Source organism: Pan paniscus, chromosome 19, assembly GCF_029289425.2.
Source record: "Pan paniscus chromosome 19, NHGRI_mPanPan1-v2.0_pri, whole genome shotgun sequence".
NCBI classification, from domain to species: Eukaryota; Metazoa; Chordata; class Mammalia; order Primates; family Hominidae; genus Pan; species Pan paniscus.
The window spans coordinates 44,744,318-44,765,241 of NC_073268.2; the positions used below are offsets into that span (position 1 = coordinate 44,744,318).

Sequence of the window (20,924 nt, forward strand, 5' to 3'; positions counted from 1 at the left end):
GCTGCAGCACAGAATGATCCCATAGGTCTCAAGGAGAAGTGTCAGGTGAAAATTCACTGATCCATCAGCCCTCTGCCTCCCTGCTCCTTTGAAAGAGCAGCGGCCTATCCCGCTTCTAAAAGCCCTGGGGCTCCGGAAGGGTGACCGCAATTTACAGGACACGGGCAAATAGGCACAAGGGCAAAACCGAGGGGGACACCATATGACCACGCGTGGCACTGGCGTATCCCACCACAGATGGTTTGCATGTGTGTCACCGGAGGCATATGGGGCGACGGCGAAACAAACGGTGGTGTCCAGGCATGCGCCGGTGGAAGGGGGGAACGAGTGACCTTTCCATCAATGCCAAGGAAAATCAAAGAACACCTGGGACACGGGGGGTCGGGGGCCTGTGCCTGACAAAAGGCACGTCTTCAAATGCCTACCAGAGGAGCAAAGAGGTTCTGCTCTCCACGCGAACGACCATGGGGTGAGAGAGCAGCCCAGGGGCACGCAGGGGGACCTGTCCTCGAGATCACGGCGGCACGATTTTGTGGGAGACTCTCGCTAAGACCGTCCGCGCAGGCCTGGGGCCGGGATGCCATGCTGCTTCCCATGGACTCCGTCTGGGGATTCCTCATCCTGGTCGGCCCTTTGCGACTCGCGGCATCCGGAGACGTTGCCGTCGACCCGGTGGAGAGGTCAGGCGGGAGCCTCAGAGCCCCGACACCCAAGCACTGCCACGGAGGGCTCCAGCTGTGCCAAGCCTCAGGGACTGGTTTCTAAGACAACCGTGGGAAGCACTGTGACCGGAGAAGCGGCTCGTGCCTCGCGCATGCGCATTGGCTGGGCCGACTGGCGCTGCGCTCCAGGCAGTCAGGCTGCGTCCCCTTTAATTAACGCCACCACTGCTAGGCGGCAGCGAGGCTCCTGCTGCAGCCGCGGCGGCAGCGGCTGGATCCAGGGTCCAGTTTGGGGCGGCATGGCAGAGGGGACTGCGGGTGTTCTGTCCCAGGGCCAAACCCCCAGGAGTCCTGTCCTCAGGAGCTCCTTGAGCCGACTTCCACCCAGGGAGGGGGAGCTTCAGGACGCCTGCTGTGTTCTCCGGACTCCCTTTCAGATCCGATTTTGGCCCCCTCCGAGTGAGATAGGGTGGGCTCACCACATCTTGTGAAGCAGGCAGGATCTCGCTGCAGCACAGAATGATCCCACAGGTCTCAAGGCGTAGTGCCAGCTGAAAATTCACTGATCCATCAGCCCTCTGTTTCTCTCCTCCTTTGAAAGAGCAGTGGCCTGTCCCGTTTCTAAAAGCCCTGGGGCTCCAGAAGGCCGACTGCGCTTTACAGGACATGTGCAAACAGGAACAGGGGCGAATCCGAGGTGGAGACCATGTGACCACGCGTGGCACTGGCGTATCTCACAGGAGATGGTGTGATTGTGTGTCACCCGAGGCATACGGGGCGATGGCGAAGAAAACGGTGGTGTCCAGGCGTGGTCTGTTGGAAGGGTGGTACGAGTGACCTTTCAACCAATGTCAAGGAAAATCAAAGAACACCTGGGACCCGTGGGGTTGGTGGGGCCTGTGCCTGACCCAAGCCGCGTATTCAAATGCCTTCCAGAGTAGCAAAGAGGTTTCTGCAAAATTCGTCCCACCCCTATCCTCCACCGCCCTGGTCGCCCTGTTGCAACTTCCGCTGCACCTAGCCCCAACTCCAGCCCAAGCTCCAGTCGAGTCCGTTTGGTTCCCTGACATTGGTTTCAGCCAGAAGTTCAAGGGAGTCAATCCACCCAGGAGGAGAGGAGAGGATGTCCCTGAAGAATGAGACAGGAAGTGCAGAGGAAATGCATCACCACCTGTCCTATAAGACAAGGGCGGTCACAGTTTCCTAGTGCTCATACTAGGCAATCCACCCACCCATGAGGGGAAACTTGGAGAAGAAGGAAGCTTCCCTGTCTGAGACAAGTGTGGAAGCCAAGAGCTCCAGGGTCATGAGACGTGCCCAATCAAGCAGAAACACATTTGGAGAGAGAAACAATCATGAGACGGATCTCCAGGAAGTGTCTCCCTGACAGACTGGGAAGTCATCTTTATTGAAGACATTTGGCCAGAGCGAGAGGCATCCAGGCCCCTGAGAAACAGGGGAGTCAGAGCAAGAGGGAGGACAGAGCAGAGGCCAGAGCCCAGGCAGGATACAGCATCGTGCCACCGCCACGGGCATAAGGGGCGGTGAATTTCTATCCCAGCTTTGCCATGGACTGGCTGCGTTTCCCTAGGCACGGCACTCATCCTAACTGATCCCCAGTTTCTTGCCTCTATCAAAAGAAACTAATGTGAATGGAAGTGGCATGTGTCACAGTGATGAGTGTTCCTGATGCACAGCAGTTGCGCACTTCCAGTTTACTGGGGTTGGAAAGCGTGTGTGGCAGTAAGAGGTCCGTGCAAGGCGGTATGGGGTCAGAACAGCCTCTGTGGGGCCCCGCTCGCTACCGTCTAGCTATGGAGAGCCTGAGTCTCCTCACTCTGAAATCAGGCCATGTAGAGCCACCTGCTACCTAGTACTAGAGGGAGTGCAGGAAAAAGTGCAGCCAGTGCTTCCAGACCCTTGCATGTGGCCTGAAGGGCTCCCCACCCCACTTGGGTGGGCTGCACATGCAAAGGCCACCTGGGGGTGGGGAGCAAGCTCCTGGCCTCTGAGCAGCCTGCCCCCACCCTGTCCCCTCTCAGAGCTCATTTCCCTGCCCCTCCCTCCTGTCTCCTCACACCCTGCCTTGTATCCTGGGCTGGGGACTCTGCTCTTGTTTCCAGCCCTGTTGACCCCCAGCTGGCCTCGATTCCCTCCTCCCGGGTGGTCACACAGTCCCTCCTGTAGCCGGAATCTCCTGTGTTTCTCTGGTTTCTCCTGGAATGTCTGTCTCCCCCCATCTGTGAGGAGCCGGGCACAGGGCTGACCACCCTTTTCATGCTACACCCCGCACAGAGCCTCAAACGGGTTTGGTGCTCAGGAAAGACTTGTTTATGGAATGAACGGGGAATGAACAAGTGGCTGGATGGGTGGGCGAGGGGCCAGGCTGCCCTGTCCTTTCCCGACAAGGCCCTGGCCCTGAGCTGGCAGGTGCTCAGCCCTTCTCCCTCTGATCCAGCGTGCTGAGCTGTTCGTGTGCTAGGGATGCCTTTGACATCCTCCTTCTGAGAATAACACTTTTGAATGCAAGAGAGAACCCATATAGGGCTACAGAGGAAACCAGAAGTAAGTGTTGCAGTACTTATCAAAACATTCTTTTAAAATGTGTGATCTAGTAATTAGCATGCTGTTGCCTACGAGCGCCTTAACTAGCAAGACCTGGTGGCAGCCGTCCTACCGACTCCATGGGAGCAGGGAGGAGAGCTGTGCAGCTCTAGCGGTCTGCATTGCTATAGGGCCCGGGGTGAGCCCAGGCTCAGTGTGTCCAGCATACATTTCACAGAAAGGTTGAAGGCAGGGAAGTTGATGATTTTTCCCCCATCAAGTTCACAAAGCGCTGGCTTCTGTCCTTGGGCTCTGCGGCAGGACCTCCGGGAACCTGCTCCACTGTCTTGGGGACTGCAAAGCCTGCCCCTGCTTTGCCCGGCCCCCTTGCCTTGCCCCCAGGGTCCTTGAGCAGCCCTCCTGGGGGTCTGGGGACCTGAGCTTTAGTTTCCCAGCCATGGTAGGGGAGAAGTGGTCGGGGTCAGCTTCATCCCCAGGCCCCCACACCTGGCTGTTGTGGGTGAAATGCCCAGGCCAGGCATTGTGAGTCCCCCAGCAAGGCCATAGAGCAGAGAGGATCTCCCATCACCCCCAGGCTCAGCTGGAACTCTCCTGCCGGCCTGGCAGAAAGCTGACATTTCCTGCCCTGTGGGCCAAACTCAGAGCTCAGCAGGTGTCAGAGAGTGACAGCCATGCTTTCTTCCTGCAGGGGCCACCCTGCTGTGAGCAGTTCATAAGGGAGGAAGGTGGAGATGCCCTGTTCCCAAGCTATGGGACCTCTCATTTGACAAATGGGGAAACTGAGGCCCAGAGGGGACAGGGACGGGGTGGTCCCATGGTGAGCTGAAGCTGGAGTGGCCTTGGGTGGGCTGCAGTGCTGCCTGTCATCTTGTGATTCAGACTTTAAGGACTCTAGAGCACTCTTGGGGCACAGGGACATAATCCTAGTTCCCAATCCCTTAACTTCCCCCCAGGGACCTGGTTCTGTGCTGAGGCCCCTCAACGCAGTCAGACCCAGGTTCTACCCTCAGGAGACCCTTGGCTTGGTGGACTCAGAAAGACCGGCTGCACCCAGCATGGTCTGATCCAGGACAGAGGGAACTACAAGGGGTGGGGCTTGGAAAGGGGTGTTGAAGGATGCATAGGAGTTTGAGGGAGAATGGGGAAGAGAGGGCCTTGGGTAGTGTCTGGCATGCGGCTTCCTCTGAGCACCATCGATGAAGAGGTGCTCCCATCTGCCCAGCGTGCTGTGCGTCCTCGGCCAAGTCCCCTCCCTTTCTGAGCTGTGTGCTTCTGTCTCGCCATCCATCTGCTGTCCCTGCTTCCCTTTCCCCCATCTCCCTGGCACACTCACTTCAGCCCCGCTGCCCTCCCCTGGCCTCAGCCTCAAGGCCTTTGTGGCTACAGTTCCCACTTGAAGGAGTACCCTCTTCCCTCATTCTGTTCTCACTAGCTCTCCAGATGTCACCTACTCAGGTAGTCTTCTCTGACCTCTGGAATAGTCTCCACCCGTCTCTGGATTTACTCAAGTTCTTTTTTTTCCCTCAGCCTGTTTTTTTTGGTCTGTCTTGCCCCAGCAGCATGTGGGCCCCCAGGAGTGATGTCAGTGCATAGTAGAGGCTGGGCAGACGCTGCTGAGCGTGTGAGTCAATGCTGAGTGTGATTCTGGCAGCAGTGCCAGGCCATGGCGCGCTCACAGATCTGAACTGTAAATGGGGCCTGAGTGATAGGCTTTCTGGAAGGCCTACCCTATTTTCCTGGACTCCACATCTCTGAGGTCAGCCTTCTGCCCATGGTAGGGTGAACCCCAGAGCCCTTAGAGTCTGTCAGGCCCTCCCAGGGAAACTTCTGTACCTGAAATAAGGCCAAATTTACAAAATAAAAGAAGGAAGCTAAGAAAGCAACTGTAACGTGCTCCCCTACAGAGAGCAGACAGGTTATGGGGGGCTGAGGCCCTAATCCTGGCTGGCCCTTTGTGAAGAAATAAATGCACCCCTCAAGCTGGGGACTTCCTTGCTGGGAGCAAGGCAGGCCTGGAGGGCTCACTGAGGGGTTGGTGGCTGGATTACAGAGGGACTGAGGCAGGACACCTGGGTGCTAGGCCCAGCTCTGGCTCAGACTGGTGACCTTGGGCATGGCTCCTCTCTGCACCTCATTTCTTCCTCTCGAAGAAGCTTGGGCCACCCCACCTGGGACTTCTGTGATGCAGTGAGCAGAAGCCAAGTACTGGGTCCTAAGGGCTCAAGAAACATGCTAGGAGTACTTGCGGAGGAGCAAGGGACTTGGGGAAATCTTGGAAGACTTCATGAAGGAGGCATCCTTTGAGCTTGGAGGATGCATTGCATTCTGAGAGGCAGAGAAAGGCATTTCATGGTGAGGGGCCAGCTCCGGCTGAGGCTCTGAGGTGTGGGACATTCCAGAGACATTGGAAGCCCAACCCTAGCTCTCTGCTCATTCCTACTGTGTCCTTTTTTCTTATTGATTCAGAAGAACTCTTTTTATATTAAGCACATGGGTCCTTTTTAAACAAACACATTATTTTTCTTTTATTTTACTTATGATTGGTTTTGACATCATACATATTTTTATGTTGGCAAATTTCCCAGCCTTTCCTTTGGTGGTCTTTCTGGTCCCAGGATGCTTCTTGTGTCCTTACCTTGGGTCCTTGCTCTCCTGTGCACATGCTGGCTGCTCAGGACGTGTCTGAGACTCCAATTAAGTTGAAGCTGGAAAATTTACAGCTGTATGAAAATCAGAAGCCAGGGTGCCTTTGCTGACCTGTGCCTCCCGCTGGGGTTCCTGCGCATCATTCCTTCTTGCCTGGAGTGGGGTCCAGCTGAGGCCCTAAAGGGGCCTGTGACTCTCTGCAGGGTGAGGCAGAGGCTCATAGCTGTGATGAAGGGAGAGGGTGGGGGGACAGGGAGTTCCCAGCTGGCCAGTCACCATGTGTTCACTCATGGAAACTCCATTGCAACCTCATGAGATAGGTGCTATGATTAGTTCCATTTTATAGGTGAGAAAACTGCGGTTCAGAGAGGTTATGTGGCTTGCCCAAGGCCACACAGGAAGGGAGGGATACACGATTTGAATTCATGCCTTGTTGCCCCAGAACTCTTATAGTTTCAAGCTCTCTTATGGCCCTTGGGCTCCCCATTGCCTTTGGGATCAAGTCTAGGCTCATTAATATGACATCTGAGGTCCCCTGGGGTGATGCCTCAGCCTCTGTGCCTGCACACGCTGAGCTTCCCTGATATGATGGTGTCAAGGCTGTGCCCATCTCGTCACACTTTCCCCACAAACCCTGAATAGTTTAGATCCTGGAATGGAGGGCTGGCAGGGCTTCTGTGGAGTAGCTGGGCCAGCCCCCTGGTTTGCACACAGTCAGGGTGGGTCTTGCCCAAGGCCCAGTGCCTAGAGAGTGAAGCTGGAATCTGCACCAAGACTGCAGGACTCTGGTGCTCTTAGCTGTGTCACTGTGCTATGGTTAGTCTCAGGCGGGGTTGTCTCCCCTGCTGCTCGCTGCTGCCTCCCCACTGGCAGATACTCCTCTAGGAAGCACCCCTCCTGCCACTGGGTTAGACACCTCCCCTGGGCTCCTGAGGGCCCAGCGACTTATGACTGCTGACTTCTCACCATCTGCCCTGTGAGGCAGGGTGCCCCATGAAGGCAGGCTCCCAATGCTTCCGCTTCAAGTCCTCGGTGCCCAGTGAGGACTTGAAGAGGGAGACCCAGAGAGGGACAGAGCCCTGCTCCAGGTCACACAGCAAGTTGGGGCAGAACCAGGAGTCCTAGAAGGGCCCCAAGACCCTCCAGGTCTCCCCTGTTCGTAGGACTTAATGGAGCCCAGGGATGGGGCAGTGTGTGATGGCCATCCCAGCAGAGGGCACTACTGCAGGGCCTCTGTTCTCTGCTTCTCCCAGGGGCCTGGGGCCAAGGACACCCTCTCTCCCTCCTGCCCCCACCCTCTGTGAAGAAGGATGTTCTCAACATAAAAATACCGTCAGAAACATTCCCTGGTGTTTGGTGTGACTGTCGTCCACCCTGTGGGGCCAGAATCTTCTGACCTGGCCTCACCTCAGGGCTTAAGGGTGGACATTTGCCTTTTCTGGCTGCTTGGTGCAGCCTCTTTCTGGGGTCCATATGTCCAGCCCCCATCTTTATGCCACAGAATGTGAGGGGTCAATGTCACTCAAGGTTCCTGCAGCTTCCACTTTCTGAGCATCGTCTGTGGGCCGGGTGCATCCCGAGCATGGAACAGCGAGGCAGATCCTGCCCTTGTGCGTTTTGTGGCTCCTTGCGGGCTAGGGGGGCTTCTGAGGACATCCAGCAGGCCACAGGGAGGCTTGGGCACAGCCAGCTTTCCATCCTGTTGGGAAGCCTTTTTCTGCTTTCAGTGCCCACGTGGTGTCAGGAACGCCCATCACAGTGAATGCCTGCAGGACCCACACTGCTGCATAGTCTCTGTGGGACAGATACTGATGCCAGGGCTTGGCTTACCCTCGTGACAGTCTCCCGAGGTGTGTGGGGTCTCCTCATTTTGCAGATGGGGAGTTTCAGGCCCCAGTGAGCTGGGGGGCTGCCAGGCCTCTCCAGGGAGGGTGACGGCTGCCACCTCCCAGAGACCCGCTGGGGTGAGGCCCAGTGCCTGGACTGCAGCTTCGTCACCACCTTCAATTTCATGGCACACCCTCTGAGAGGCCTGGCAGGTGTCACCAGCCTCATTTTTCAGGGGAAGCTGAGCCTCAGGAAGGGGAAGTGCCTTGCCCTGTTCCGTGGGGGATTTCAGCCCCAGCCTCAGCCCAGGCCCTGCCTTCCTCTGCGGGACGCTGTGGGCCAGCCCGGCCTGTTGGCCCTCAGTCGTGGTCATGGGGAAGCACTGCCCCTGCAGCCCACCTCCCCATCCAGGATTGTGACCATAACCCCGGGAAGCATTTGTGAGACTTGGCGGGGTGAGCTCACATGGCAACTGCTGTGGCCCCTGCAGGTGGCGGGAGCTCTGGCCAGGGCATCCGGAAGGCTGGCTCCTGTTTGCAGGGTCCTGCCCTGCCCTGTGACTTCAGGAAAGTCGCTTCTCTGCTGTACGTCTCAGTACCCCTGTGTAGAGTAGAGCTAATTTTGCCTTCCTCCTAGATAAGAACATATCCAGCTGGATTTGTGGTCTGGGGAATGCCCCTTTCAGGTAGTAGGGTGTGAGGGACGAGGTTGGGAGAGCCTGGTGCAAGCCAGGTGACCAGCAGGATGTGGATAGATGCTGCTGCCCACACTTCTGGCCCCCACCTCTGCTTGGCTTCCCATGGCCCTGTGGCAATATCCGACCTTCGCTGCTCAGAGTTCCAGCTCCAGGTGACTGGGCAGGTGACTTAGCTTCTCTCAGCCTCAGTTTTCCTATCTGTCCAGAGGGGAGAATTGTCCCTCCTCCAAGGCAGGGCTGTGAGCATCGGGATGACTGCAGCCAGCTGCCAAGCACGCAGGGCTTGCACAGTGTTGGCCCACTCGGGGAAGGGCGTGGACCCAAGTCCCTGCCGTGGAGGTCCCCAGCTGTGTGATGTTGGCTTGTGACAGAACCTCTCTGAACCTCTGCAGCTCATCCACCTGTCCATCCATCCACCCATCCATCTCTGAACCTCTGTGTCCCCATCAGTTTTGAGGGTGGAATGGCGAGAGAGGCAAAGTGTAGGCCTGTGGCTTCTGCTCCCAGAATGATGAGGGATGGGGAAGAAGGGGCTGGGGATTGGGGGACTTGGAGGGTGAAGAGGGACTGAAGGGCCACTAGAGACCAGGCAGGCCATCCCATTTCAGAACAAGCTGAGAGAGGGGAAGTGACTTACTCAAGGTCACACAGCTTATGAGGGGCAGAGCTGGGATTTGAATCTAGGTCTGTGTGCCTCTAAACCACTGTCACCTGTCCCAGGAGGCTGATGAGGTGGGGGTGACTCACCAACAGTTGCCTTAATTCCAGCCAGAAAAACCAGTGTGACAAACCAGCCTTGGCTGTAACCTTGGAAAGGGCAGGCCCCATGAACTCCCTGGCTGGGAGGTGCGGAGGTGAGAAGCATGTCAGGTGGCTCACCGTGGAGATCCTCAGAGCCCCGTCCCACCAACCTCTTCTCTGATTCTCACAGCACACTGGATAGGAAGACGGGGGACCCCTTTGACAGGTGGGGAAATTGCATCTTTGGGATTGCAGGGACCATGTAGGATGTATGTGTACCCAAGGCAAATCTCTGGCAAATTACTGATGTGTGCCCATCCATGTAGTTAGCCATGTGCCCACCTGCTCATCCATCTAGTCATCTATCCTACTTGCCCAAACACCCTATCCATCCATCTACCCACTCATCACCCACCCTCACACCCATCCACCCATCCATCTATCCATCTACCCACCCATCCACCCACCCATCCATTCACCCATCTATCCATCCATCCACCCTTCCATCCCTCTATCCATTCATTTCTCTACCCACCCATACACTCATCCACCTGTCCATCTATCCACCCATCCACTCATTCACTCCACCCATCCATCACCCAACATTCCATCCATCCATCCATCCATGCACCCGTCACCCATTCATCCATTAATCTGTTCATCCACCCACTCAACCATATACCCACCCATCCACCCAGCCATCCCTCTATCCATTCACTTCTTCACTCACCCATCCACTCATTCACTCACCCATCCATCCACCCAATCATCTGCCCATCCATCCATCCCGTTCGTCTATCCATCCATCCACCCACCCATTACCCATCCATCCACCCATCCATCCATCCATCCACCCATTCACCCATCTATCCCTCCATTCATTCATCTACCCATCCACTCAGTCACCCACCCATCTACCCTTCTGTTCATCCATCCATCCAATCATCTACTTTCACACTTATCCATCCATCTAACCAACCATCCATCCATCCATCCAACCATCCATCCATCCATCCATTCATCCATCCATCCATCTTTCCATCCTATTATCCATTCATCCACTCATCCATTCACCCATTCATCCACTCATCCATCCTCTCCTCCATACAGCCATCCACCCTCACACCCAACCACTCATTCACCCATCCATCCATCCACCCACCCATGTATTCATTCATCCATCTACCCACTCACCCATTTATCCATCCACCTACCCATTCATCCCTGCATTCATTTATCCACCCACCCATCCATCATTGATCCATCCATCCATCCACCCATTCATGCATCCACCCACCCAGCTATTCACAACTGGCTCCAAGGTTGGCATTGGGAAGGCTCTGCAGGTGGTGGCTGGGAGTACAGGCTGAGGGCCTGAATTCCTTTGTGACAGTGGGAGAATTACCACATGAACTACTTCTCTGGAATAGTAACAACAATAGTTCCAACCTTGTGAAATTGTGAGGATTATGTGAGATGATGTATGTAAAATGCCTACTATAGTGTCTGGCATGCAATAGGCACTCAGTAATTGTCAGCGGTCATTTTTCTCTGACACTCCATCTTGTTCTGCTCTTCTCTGGTTCTGGATGGTTGCTATGCTGTGAAGGTGTGGGGCATCAAAGGTGCAGGCCAGAGGCCCTTCCATCTCCTGTGGGGCCCTGGGGAAGTGAGCAGAAATGTGGGTTCATGTGGTTATGTCTTACTTGTGAGCCCCTCTGAGAAGAGCAGCACCGCCTGCAGTAACTTGGCTTTACTCTTTAAACTTTAGGATGTTCCAGTGACTGGATCCTTTCCAGCTGGTGCCTGGGAAATGGCGGCCACTACTAATTCAGCCTTGAAGACAGTACCGTGCCCACTTAGCACCATTACATAGAAGACAGAACTCAAGAGATAAGAGTGAAGTCATTGACATGCTCTTGTGCATCTAAGCATTCCTTCCACCAGACTCTCATCTGTACATCCTTCACCCCTCCACCCACCATGCCATCCTTTCATCACCCATTCCCCCACCCATTAATCTGCTCAGCCTTCCATCCACCCACCCATGCCTCCACCCCTCCATCCATCCCCTCACCCATGCCATCCGTTCCTCACCCATTCCCCCACCCATTCATCTGCTCAACCATCCATCCACCCATCCTTCCACCCACCTAGCCAGTCCATCTATCTGGTCACCCCTATCATCCACCCACCCATCTGTCAACCCGATTTATCCATCCATCTGCCCGACCACCCACCTGTTGATTCAATCACTGTTCCACCCATCTCCTCATCCATCCCATTCAGCTGCTTAGTCCTTCACCCTTCATCTGGCTGGGGCGCATTTCCTGGGTGCCCCTCTTTGCTAGTACCTGCATCAGCCTCTCTAGGCCTCTGAGCTTGGTCAGAGATGGGGCCTGGGCAAGATCAACTCTCACACAATATGGGAAGTAGCTTCTGGCCTGAATGGGAAAAGCCCAGTGCTAGAGGATCCTAAAGGGGGCCAGGGGAGGAGGAGGAGGTGGAGGAGGCAGAGGAGAAGGCAGCTCAGTATTGTGGGGCAGAAGGAGGAGGAGGAAGAGCAGGAGGAGACTTGGTGTGGGGCATCCAGGAGGGGAGGCCAGGGTTCAAGAGCCTTTGCCGTGGAGAGGCTACTGGAGACCCTATGAGGAAGGCCCAGGAGACAAAGGTTCCAGCGCAAGTAGTTTCCTGGGAGGTGATCCCAGGAAATAAGGAAATGAGGTGAGAAAGAGAAGGAAGTGATAAAGGGCATGTCGTTGATACAGTTACTGCTGGGGCACTGGAGCTGACTCCTGCTGGGGAGGCCAGGGAAGAAGTGCCCCTCCCAGGGGCAGCTTGCTGGGGCCCAGCCACCTGCTCCCATCAGTCACTGACTGAAAGCTGTCCTGGCAGCATCAGCTCCTCAGCCTGCCCTCTGAATGGCAGAGCATGCCCATGGCTAGAGAGAGCTTTTGGGCAGAGAGACACTGGTTCGTGTAGGAATTGAGACAGGTGGGCCTGAGGTGGTAAGGGCCTAGGATATCAGTGGGGCACCCACCACCCCATGCCCTGCACACAGTGATGTGTTGCTGCTGCCTCTCTCCTCGGGCCTAGCCTGCATTTGGCATAGGAAGCCATCATGGCATTGGACCCAAATGTTTGAGGGCCATGGGTTAGCTTGGTGGACAGAGGCCAGGTGAGTCTCTGGTGGGGAAGTTTGGCCTGGAAAGGGGATTGGGTGTAAGAGGTCATCATCTTCTTCCCAGATTATGAGACATAGCAATGCCACCCCCCACTCTCCCTCTCCCCTCCACACCAGCCTGGGTTCTCCCCCATCCAGCCAAGCTTCCTCACTGCCCCAGGGTGCCCAGCACGTCTTTGCCTCCCACTCCTGGCTCTGGCAGTGTCCCCCAGCAGTGCCCCTCCTGGCTGCCTGTGCCCAGCCTAGCCTTGATGTGGTCCTACACCCTGGGCAGGGCCTGCCATGAGGGAGAGCCCCTAACCCTGCAGCCAGCCCTGCCTCTCACACCCTAAGTGATGGAGCAAGGGCACCACTGGCTCAGAGCCTCAGTCTCCCCATCTGCAAAGGAAGGGCTGGGCTTTCCAGGCCCCAGTGCTGCATCTGATGAATGGTGCCTGGATTAGGAAAGATTCTGAGCTGCCCCGGATGCAGTGGATGAAGCTCTGTGGCTGAGGAATGGTGCTTGCCTGGGCGAGGCTGGAGCAGGCACCTTGGGCGGGGAAGCGTGTGCCAGCCTTCCCTGCATTGAGTGATCTCCCAGGGGTCTTCCAATGGTGAGGCTTGATCATGAGGTAGAGTGCCCCATCTCCGAATGAGGGTGAGTGGCCGTGGGTTGGAGTGCTGGTGAGGGCCCTTGAACCTGTGCTTTTGAGTGCCGATTTGCGGCAGTCTACATCTCATCACCACCTGGGATTGCAGGGGCTTGGGACCAAAAGGATTGCAGTGCCACGCACACAGTCAGGCCTCAGGTCTTGGTGTTGTGGGGCACTGGTTTCACCCCTACAGCCCAGCCTGGAAACTTCACTCCTGAAAGGCTGTGTAACCCTCACAGTGACTCAATCTTCCTAGGCTTCCGTCTGCTCATCTGGAAAATGGGGATAATAATCACAGTGTGATGGAAGGGATTAAATGAATCAGTTTATTAAAGCTCTTAGAAGAGCACGTGGCAGGTAGTAAGCACTTGATAGATACTGAGTGCTGTGTTCGTGCCTCGTGAGGTGCCCCAGCTAGCTGAACAGTCTCTGCATGAGGGATGGGGGCTGTTGGCACCTCCCCCTCCGAGTCCCTATGTCTTACCCTGGGTGATGCAGGCCCCTGCACTCTCCTTTCCAGTCAGTGCTTTCTTGGTGTCTGGGAATGTGGGTCCAGGCCTTGCCCTGGGCTCCTCCCAGATGTCACCGAAACCTGAGAAGCCCAGGGCCTCAGGGCAGTGGGCATGGGGCATCCAGTTCCATCCAGAAGCACCTCCCGGTGACTCCTGGACCCCACCCTTAGGTCACGTGGCAGCTGCCATCTGGCATCCTCTCTAAAAGCTCCCAGCCCAGGCCCTGGTCTGTTCTTCAAGTGGACTGGTCGCTGGGAGGCTGCGTCTGTAGGCACTGTGGCCAGCAGGAAAGCAGGGATCTCCGGGGGTCTGCCGGGCCCGCGCTGTCTCCCCACTGCCTGCTCTCTCCCTGCTGGGTTTGCTTCACTGCCCCTTGGTGTTGAAACCGCCTTGTCTAGCTCAGGTAGTGTACCCCAGCGCCCCTCTCCCATTCCCCTCCCGGCGACCCTGGGACCCTGGCAGGCCAACCTGGGTGTCTGTGGAAAACGGTCCTAACTTTAGTAGTGAGCACCTTGTCTTGGCCCTTGAATTGCTTTGTGACCTGGGACAAGTCTCTTTTTCTTTTTGGACTTGGTTCTTCCATCTGTGAAATGGGGAGCCAGCCTTCTTGCTTGCTAAGGCCTCTTCCAGCAAAACAGTTTCTCTGATTTCATGTCTTGTCTGATTTCACTGTATGCACCCCATTGAGCAAGAGCCAAAAAGGCCTGTGTGTCCCTGGTGGAGGATATTGTCCTATATTTCTTAAATTGCGACCTTGAAGGCCGCATGGTTGTGTAACTTCTTGCCACACCTGTGTTTATGCAGGAGTGTTCTTGAGACATTGTCTAGCTTGTGGTGCTAGGGTTTCTATGCCAGGGTCCCCTTCTGGGTCTGTCTTTGGGGTGCTGTATTCACCAAGTGCCCAGTGAGGGAGCTCCCAGCACCCCTGGGGAGGGTCTCTCTCTCTCTCTCTCTCACACACACATGCACACATGGCAGAGCAGGGCTGTGTGAGGCTGAGGACTGACATTCTGGGCTCCAACTCTCTCTTCTGCTCAGTTTCCAGGGGTCCTGAGACAGGTGTCTTTGTCAGTTTTTGGCTCTGAGAAATGAGGGAGTGGGGCATGAACTTGACCTTGTTGATGCTCTCTGGGTGGTAAAACCACGCAGAGAGGAACGTCAACAGAAGTGGGGGTTTCCAAGCCTGTATGACACCATCTGGGCAGGTCTGGGGTGCCCAGCCCTGGCAGAGATGCCAGGAGCTGTGGCAGCACCCTCACCAGTCTGGTAGCTGGCCAGTTTCGAGGCCGCCAGCTGCTGGGAACACATGCAGACCGGGCTCTCTGGCCTTTAATTCTTGTGATTCTGTTCCTTGCAGGCTTTGAGCTGCTCGGAGCAGGGGCTGGAGCAGCCATGACCCGCTGGAAGTCCCTCAAGGCCCCTGGGCCACACAAATCCAGCCCCTGTCAGCTGGTGGCCTCACGCCGGCGTCTGAGTTCCCCGGCCCTGGCTGCTTCCTTCTGGAGGGTCCAGGAATCTGGGGCTGAGCCCCCTTCCCAGCACAGCCTCAGGGGTCCCCCCTGCCGCCGGCTCCCTACCTCCAGGCCCAGGCAGAAGCAGTGTCCACCATTCCGGCCCTGCGTCCCAGCTCCTCAGCGTCATGGTGAGGTGGTCAGCCACAGCGGTGTTGGGGGGGGACGGCAGAGTAAGGAAAGGCATCCCTGCAGAGCTTGGGGTCCCATGGTGGGGGACGGCGCTAGAGGTGGTTTAAAACTCAACTCTCCTGCTTAATGGCTGTGTGGCCTGGGGGAAGTCACTTAACTTTTCTGAACCTGGATGGTGGCTGCACCCCCGGGTTGTTGAGAGGATGATGTGAGGGCAGCTGTTGATGGATCTGTCCCCCAAGGCGCCCAGGACCCCGCCTGCTCTCCCTGTGTCTCTCAGGCGGCAGTTGCTGTGTGCTGCTCGGACTGGCCGGCTCGGGGCTGAGCAACCAGGCAGCCCCTGGGAGTGTTCCACAGCCTGGCCGGGCAGGCGGCTCCCCCATCACCTGTTGCTCAGGTGTTTGGAGCAGAGCTCAGAGGCTGCACCCGCTCCGAGGCCCAGACTAGTGTGGACGTGGCCAGAAGCTGGGTCACATAGACCGGGGCTGAATCCTGGCATTGCTGCCTCCTGCCTATGGGACTGGGACAAGTCCATTCTGGCTTCTGGGCCTCCAGGTCCTTGTTTGTAAAGCAGGGTGGCCCACCCCTCCCTGGAGGGCTTGAGAGGCCTGCAGAAGGCTGTGTGCAGCGCCTGGTCCACAGTGGTGCCAGCCCCCCAGGATGTTCTCTTGGGGCCTCAGTGTCTTCGTAACTGAGTAACGTGGCTGCAGGTGTGCTAAGGGACAAGGCTTTGTCTAGCTCTGAGGTTATGGTGTGACTGGACTGGGACTGGGGGTGCTGGGTCCCTGTGGGCGGGGAGGGGTGGGCCTGTCCAGCTCCTCCATGCGGGGCTAATGCTGGAAGGCCCAGGTCTCCCTGCTTCCAGCCTAGCCCAGCTGAGGCAGGCTGCCATCCAGATGTGGCTGTGGGCCAGGCGGTGCCATAGCCCCTAGCTTGCAGATGCCCTAGCCTGTCACTGACAGGCCAGTGTGGGGCCTTTAGTGGGGGCAGCACAGCCTGTGTGTCCCGGGGGTGGGCACGTCAGTGGCTGAGAGCAGGCTTTGTTCTGGCTGGCATGGATGCCCTGCTGCGGGGCCTGTCTTGGGGTGCCTGAATGTGCAGTAGGCTGGCCTGGAGCCAGGTGCTGCCTGCAGTGAGCTGAGGGTGGTGCTGGGAACAGGTGGTGCCAGGGTAGCAGCCTTGCAATCTTCCTTAGAGATGCGGGAAGCAGGGGCTGGGGAGGGCCCTCGGCTGAGGTCAGCCAGGGAGCTGCCCGTGTCTGGGTGCCAGATCTTACCCTCTTTGGCACTGCTGGTGACCAAGAAGCTGCAAGCATGGCATGTGGGTGGACACTGTAGAATGGGGCATGTGGGTGTCAGGAGGGTGGTGGGACCCAGCTTGGGGTGTTCAAAGTGGGTGGCGACAGGGGTGGCAGGCCGCATTCTAGGCCCTGGGAAGGACAACAAGAAGCAAAAGAGAAAACGTCTCACGCCTGTAATCCCAGCACTTCAGGAGGCCGAGGCAGGTGGATCACCTGAGGTCAAGAGTTTGAGACCAGCCTGGCCAACATGGTGAAACCCCGTCTCTACTTAAAATACAAAAGTTAGCTGGATGTGGTGGCGGGCACCTATAATCCCAGCTGCTCAGGAAGCTGAGGCAGGAGAATCGCTTGAACCCAGGAGGCGGAGATGGCAGTGAGCTGAAATCGCGCCATTGCATTCCAGCCGAGGTGACGAGAGGAAGATTCTGTCTAAAAAAGAAAAAAAAAGAAAAAAGAAAAGAAAAAAAGAAAATGTGCTACCCTTAGGGAGTGGTGGTCTCAGGGCGGGGTTGATGGTTGAGTGCCCCTGGCTACGTTATTGTTATTGCTGCCGCCATTGTGCCCTTAGAAAGGGCAGTGCTGTGGATATAGCAGGGATGGGACATGGGTCTTCCTGGGGCACAAGGAGGCCTCTGGTGCCAAGTTGGTGAGGCAGTGGCAGGATGTCTTGTGGGAGGGTGTCCAGGGTGGGTTTGAGGGACAGCCTGGGGCCAGGGGCTGTGACCGGAAGGGGAGTCCGCTGGAGGAGGCTGGGAGGTGAGGTCCGAGGGGTCAGGAGCTTCCCTGTGCAGGTCCTGCATGTCCTGGGGGGCCTCTGACATTGAGCAGGGGAGGGATAGGCACCGACTCAGCTTCCACAGGCCCTCTGTGGCTGCCATGGAGACTGGGGGGCCATCGGCAGAGGCAGAGAGGCTGGCAAGTTGTGCCCCGAACTGGCTGAGCAGGCACTGTTAGATTCAGGCCTTGAGGGTGGGAGAAGGGGTCGGATCCTAAATAGACTCTTCAGAGCCCTCAGTGTGGGAGTGAGGTGTGGAGCTGGGGTTTTTGGCTGGAGCTGCTGGGGGCCTGAAGGGGGTGGCCACTCGCACTGGGAAGGCGGAGTGGGGAGCTGGCTTAGGCAAGACCAGAGCACGATCGTGGGTCAATCAGGGTGGAAGCGTCCTCCAGTCACGTCTGGGGGCCCTGGGATGGGGGTAGAGGAGCCTGGAGCCACCAGCCCAGCCAGACATGCTGTCATCTCTGTTGCAGGAGCCGCCCTGCCTGGAGCTAGCCTGGGGGCGAGCCAGGGTCCCCCAACCCCCGGGATGACCGCGGCCAGCCGGGCCAACCCCTACAGCATCGTGTTATCGGAGAAGGACGGGCTGCACCTGGTCATCATGTCGGGCGCCAACGGCTTTGGCAACGGCAAGGTGCACACGCGGCGCAGGTGCCGCAACCGCTTCGTCAAGAAGAATGGCCAGTGCAACATTGAGTTCGCCAACATGGACGAGAAGTCACAGCGCTACCTGGCTGACATGTTCACCACCTGTGTGGACATCCGCTGGCGGTACATGCTGCTCATCTTCTCGCTGGCCTTCCTTGCCTCCTGGCTGCTGTTCGGCGTCATCTTCTGGGTCATCGCGGTGGCACACGGTGACCTGGAGCCGGCTGAGGGCCGTGGCCGCACACCCTGTGTGATGCAGGTGCACGGCTTCATGGCGGCCTTCCTCTTCTCCATCGAGACGCAGACCACCATCGGCTACGGGCTGCGCTGTGTGACGGAGGAGTGCCCGGTGGCCGTCTTCATGGTGGTGGCCCAGTCCATCGTGGGCTGCATCATCGACTCCTTCATGATTGGTGCCATCATGGCCAAGATGGCAAGGCCCAAGAAGCGGGCACACACGCTGCTGTTCAGCCACAATGCCGTGGTGGCCCTGCGTGACGGCAAGCTCTGCCTCATGTGGCGTGTGGGTAACCTGCGCAAGAGCCACATTGTGGAGGCCCATGTGCGCGTGCAGCTCATCAAGCCGCGGGTCACCGAGGAGGGCGAGTACATCCCGCTGGACCAGATCGACATCAATGTGGGCTTCGATAAGGGCCTGGACCGCATCTTTCTGGTGTCGCCCATCACCATCCTGCATGAGATTGATGAGGCCAGCCCGCTCTTCGGCATCAGCCGGCAGGACCTGGAGACGGACGACTTTGAGATCGTGGTCATCCTGGAAGGCATGGTGGAGGCCACAGCCATGACCACCCAGGCCCGCAGCTCCTACCTGGCCAATGAGATCCTGTGGGGTCACCGCTTTGAGCCCGTGCTCTTCGAGGAGAAGAACCAGTACAAGATTGACTACTCGCACTTCCACAAGACATATGAGGTGCCCTCTACGCCCCGCTGCAGCGCGAAGGATCTGGTAGAGAACAAGTTCCTGCTGCCCAGCGCCAACTCCTTCTGCTACGAGAACGAGCTGGCCTTCCTGAGCCGTGACGAGGAGGATGAGGCGGACGGAGACCAGGACGGCCGAAGCCGGGACGGCCTCAGCCCCCAGGCCAGGCATGACTTTGACAGACTCCAGGCTGGTGGCGGGGTCCTGGAGCAGCGGCCCTACAGACGGGGGTCAGAGATCTGAGCCAACCTTGGCCGACACGCAGCATCCACCCCAGGCCGGGGAGAAGCCCTGCGGTCGCTCAGGGGCCCTGGGTTTGAGCAGAACGGGCCCAGTGCCCTGGGTTGCAGACTCAGTAGCGTTTTAGTCATTTTATGTTTCTTTGCAACGGCCTCAGAAGGTTGGCCGGAGAGGGGGCAGCCAGAGCGGCAGCCCCCGGCCTCAGAGGCTATCACAGGCTCAGGGCAAAGAAGTGGCCTCCTGGGGGGCCAGGCCACGAGGGCCAGGGCTTCTGCCTGAAGATGGAGCTGCAGCCTGCGGGGAAGCAGCTCAGTTCGATGGTGGGCCCAGCCTCTGCTGTCCAAGGCTGGCTAGCTGCGGTGCTCCTTGCTGGTTTTTACCTTGGGGAGAAACACCGGGTTTCAGCTTTCTCGAACTTAGCTTGGGTGAGACTGTTTACAAAAAAAAAAAAAAAAATTACCATGCAATTGAAAAAAATTATTTTAATTCATAGGGGGCAAAAAGAACAATTAGAATTCCATGGGTCTGCCGGGATGCAGCAGCTGGCTGGAAGCTCTAGAGGGTTCCCCGAGGTGGGACTGGCCTCTCCCCGTGTGTGTGGGCACTGCAGTCCCTGGGCAAGCAGGGTGCTCTGGGGCCGCACTTTGTTGAGCTCATGAGCCAGCTAGGCTCTGTTTGTGATAGAAAAATCAAGACCATGTTAATGATCATAATAAAAGCTTTCTGCTGTCTTTGGGGTGCTGGGTGGGTCTGGGAAGAAACTGGTTTGAGGTTTTAGAGTTTGCCTTTGTACCTTAGAGATGTGTCTCAGGGCCAGGCATGGGACCTGCCATCGAGGGTTCCTCCTCCCACCCTCGATTTTCCTGTTTTGCTTCTCTCTCCATTTCTGTCCAGGCCTCCGCCCAATTCCACAGTGAGGGGTGGTTAGGAGCCATAGGCCGGGATGGCTCCTTGGGAAGGGAAGTCAGGATCCCAGGCTAGGAGGAAGCTGGCAGCCCCGTCCCCACTGGGCCCACAGTGTGAGTCGTGCGTTAGAGACTCCGTGTTGTCCTGTTCTTTCTGGGCTCGCTCATCTCCCCGCAACCCTGTCCCACCCCACCTCGCCCATACCTCCACTGCTGAAGTTCCTCCAGCCCCTCTGCCTTGTGAAGGTGGCAGGGGCCAGGTCTGCCTGACATAGGACCACATCCTGTCCCTCCCTCACCTGGAGCAGCACAGCGGAGTTCAGGCAGGGCACAGCCAGGCCCTGGTCTGTGCTGAATGGCAGAGGAAAGATCTTAGGAAAGGAGAGGAATCACCACCCCCTCCTGCCAACTGGGATGACCGGAGGTGAGCGTGTGCGTCTGGCTCGTGTGTAGGAGGCTGTGTGTGTGCCCATCTGAAACCATGTACTTGAGTGTGTGTCTGTGTGCAGCCTATGCCTGCTGCTCAGAGCACAGTGGCCACCCCCTGAGCCTCTGCTGGTGGTGTGCTGCCCGGTCCCCACCCAGAGGGTCCTGGGGGGTGGGGAGGAGCCACCGTTGGGAGGCCCCTGTATAGGGTGTCTGCCCTGCGTGAGGTCATAGAATGTCAAATTATTTTAAATGGTGAAACTGGAGAATTTTCATGTTAGTTTCAATACATAGCAGTATCTAAAGACGTAGGCGATGAGACTAGACCACATTAAATGCATTTTGATCTCTTTGAGGTCCCCTGTGTCGAGATGTGTTTTCTGAAGGTCCCCTCCATGGCTCCACAGCGTGCTGGGCGTCAGCCCGGCTTCCTCAGCCTCCGCCTTGGGTGGAGGTTTTCTGGGGCTCATGGGTGAGGGTGGGGCATGGTGGCAGCTGTTGGGAGACGGAACAGAACTCGGCCTCCTTGCAGCTCCCAGTGGTCTCCAGCAAGCACACAGGGCTTGTCCCATGATGTCACC

The 20,924-nt window shown here is 57.2% G+C and overlaps 1 protein-coding gene across 2 annotated transcripts; it reads left to right on the forward strand.

Moving 5' to 3' along the window:
- The first annotated feature begins 899 nt into the window (after nucleotides 1-899).
- Nucleotides 900-20,674, forward strand: LOC100977592 (ATP-sensitive inward rectifier potassium channel 12-like). 2 transcript variants are annotated; one of them, XM_055101091.2, is made up of 4 exons: nucleotides 900-3,227; nucleotides 10,910-11,037; nucleotides 14,824-15,108; nucleotides 17,658-20,674. In XM_055101091.2, the coding sequence occupies exons 3-4, from the start codon at nucleotides 14,859-14,861 to the stop codon at nucleotides 19,013-19,015; spliced, it is 1,608 nt and encodes a 535-aa protein (XP_054957066.1). In that variant the 5' UTR covers nucleotides 900-3,227; nucleotides 10,910-11,037; nucleotides 14,824-14,858; the 3' UTR covers nucleotides 19,016-20,674. The 2 variants fall into 2 exon arrangements, with proteins under 2 accessions (XP_054957066.1, XP_034807599.1); XM_034951708.3 differs by having other exon boundaries at nucleotides 2,280-2,412.
- The last annotated feature ends 250 nt before the right edge of the window (nucleotides 20,675-20,924 follow it).

What these genes read in the sequence shown, in the direction of transcription:
- LOC100977592 (XM_055101091.2), top strand. Translation starts at nt 14,859, where the DNA reads ATGACCCGCTGGAAGTCCCTCAAGGCCCCTGGGCCACACAAATCCAGC. An exon ending in CCCAGCTCCTCAGCGTCATG is followed by an intron (nt 15,109 to 17,657) that starts GTGAGGTGGTCA and finishes TCTCTGTTGCAG; the next exon opens with GAGCCGCCCTGCCTGGAGCT.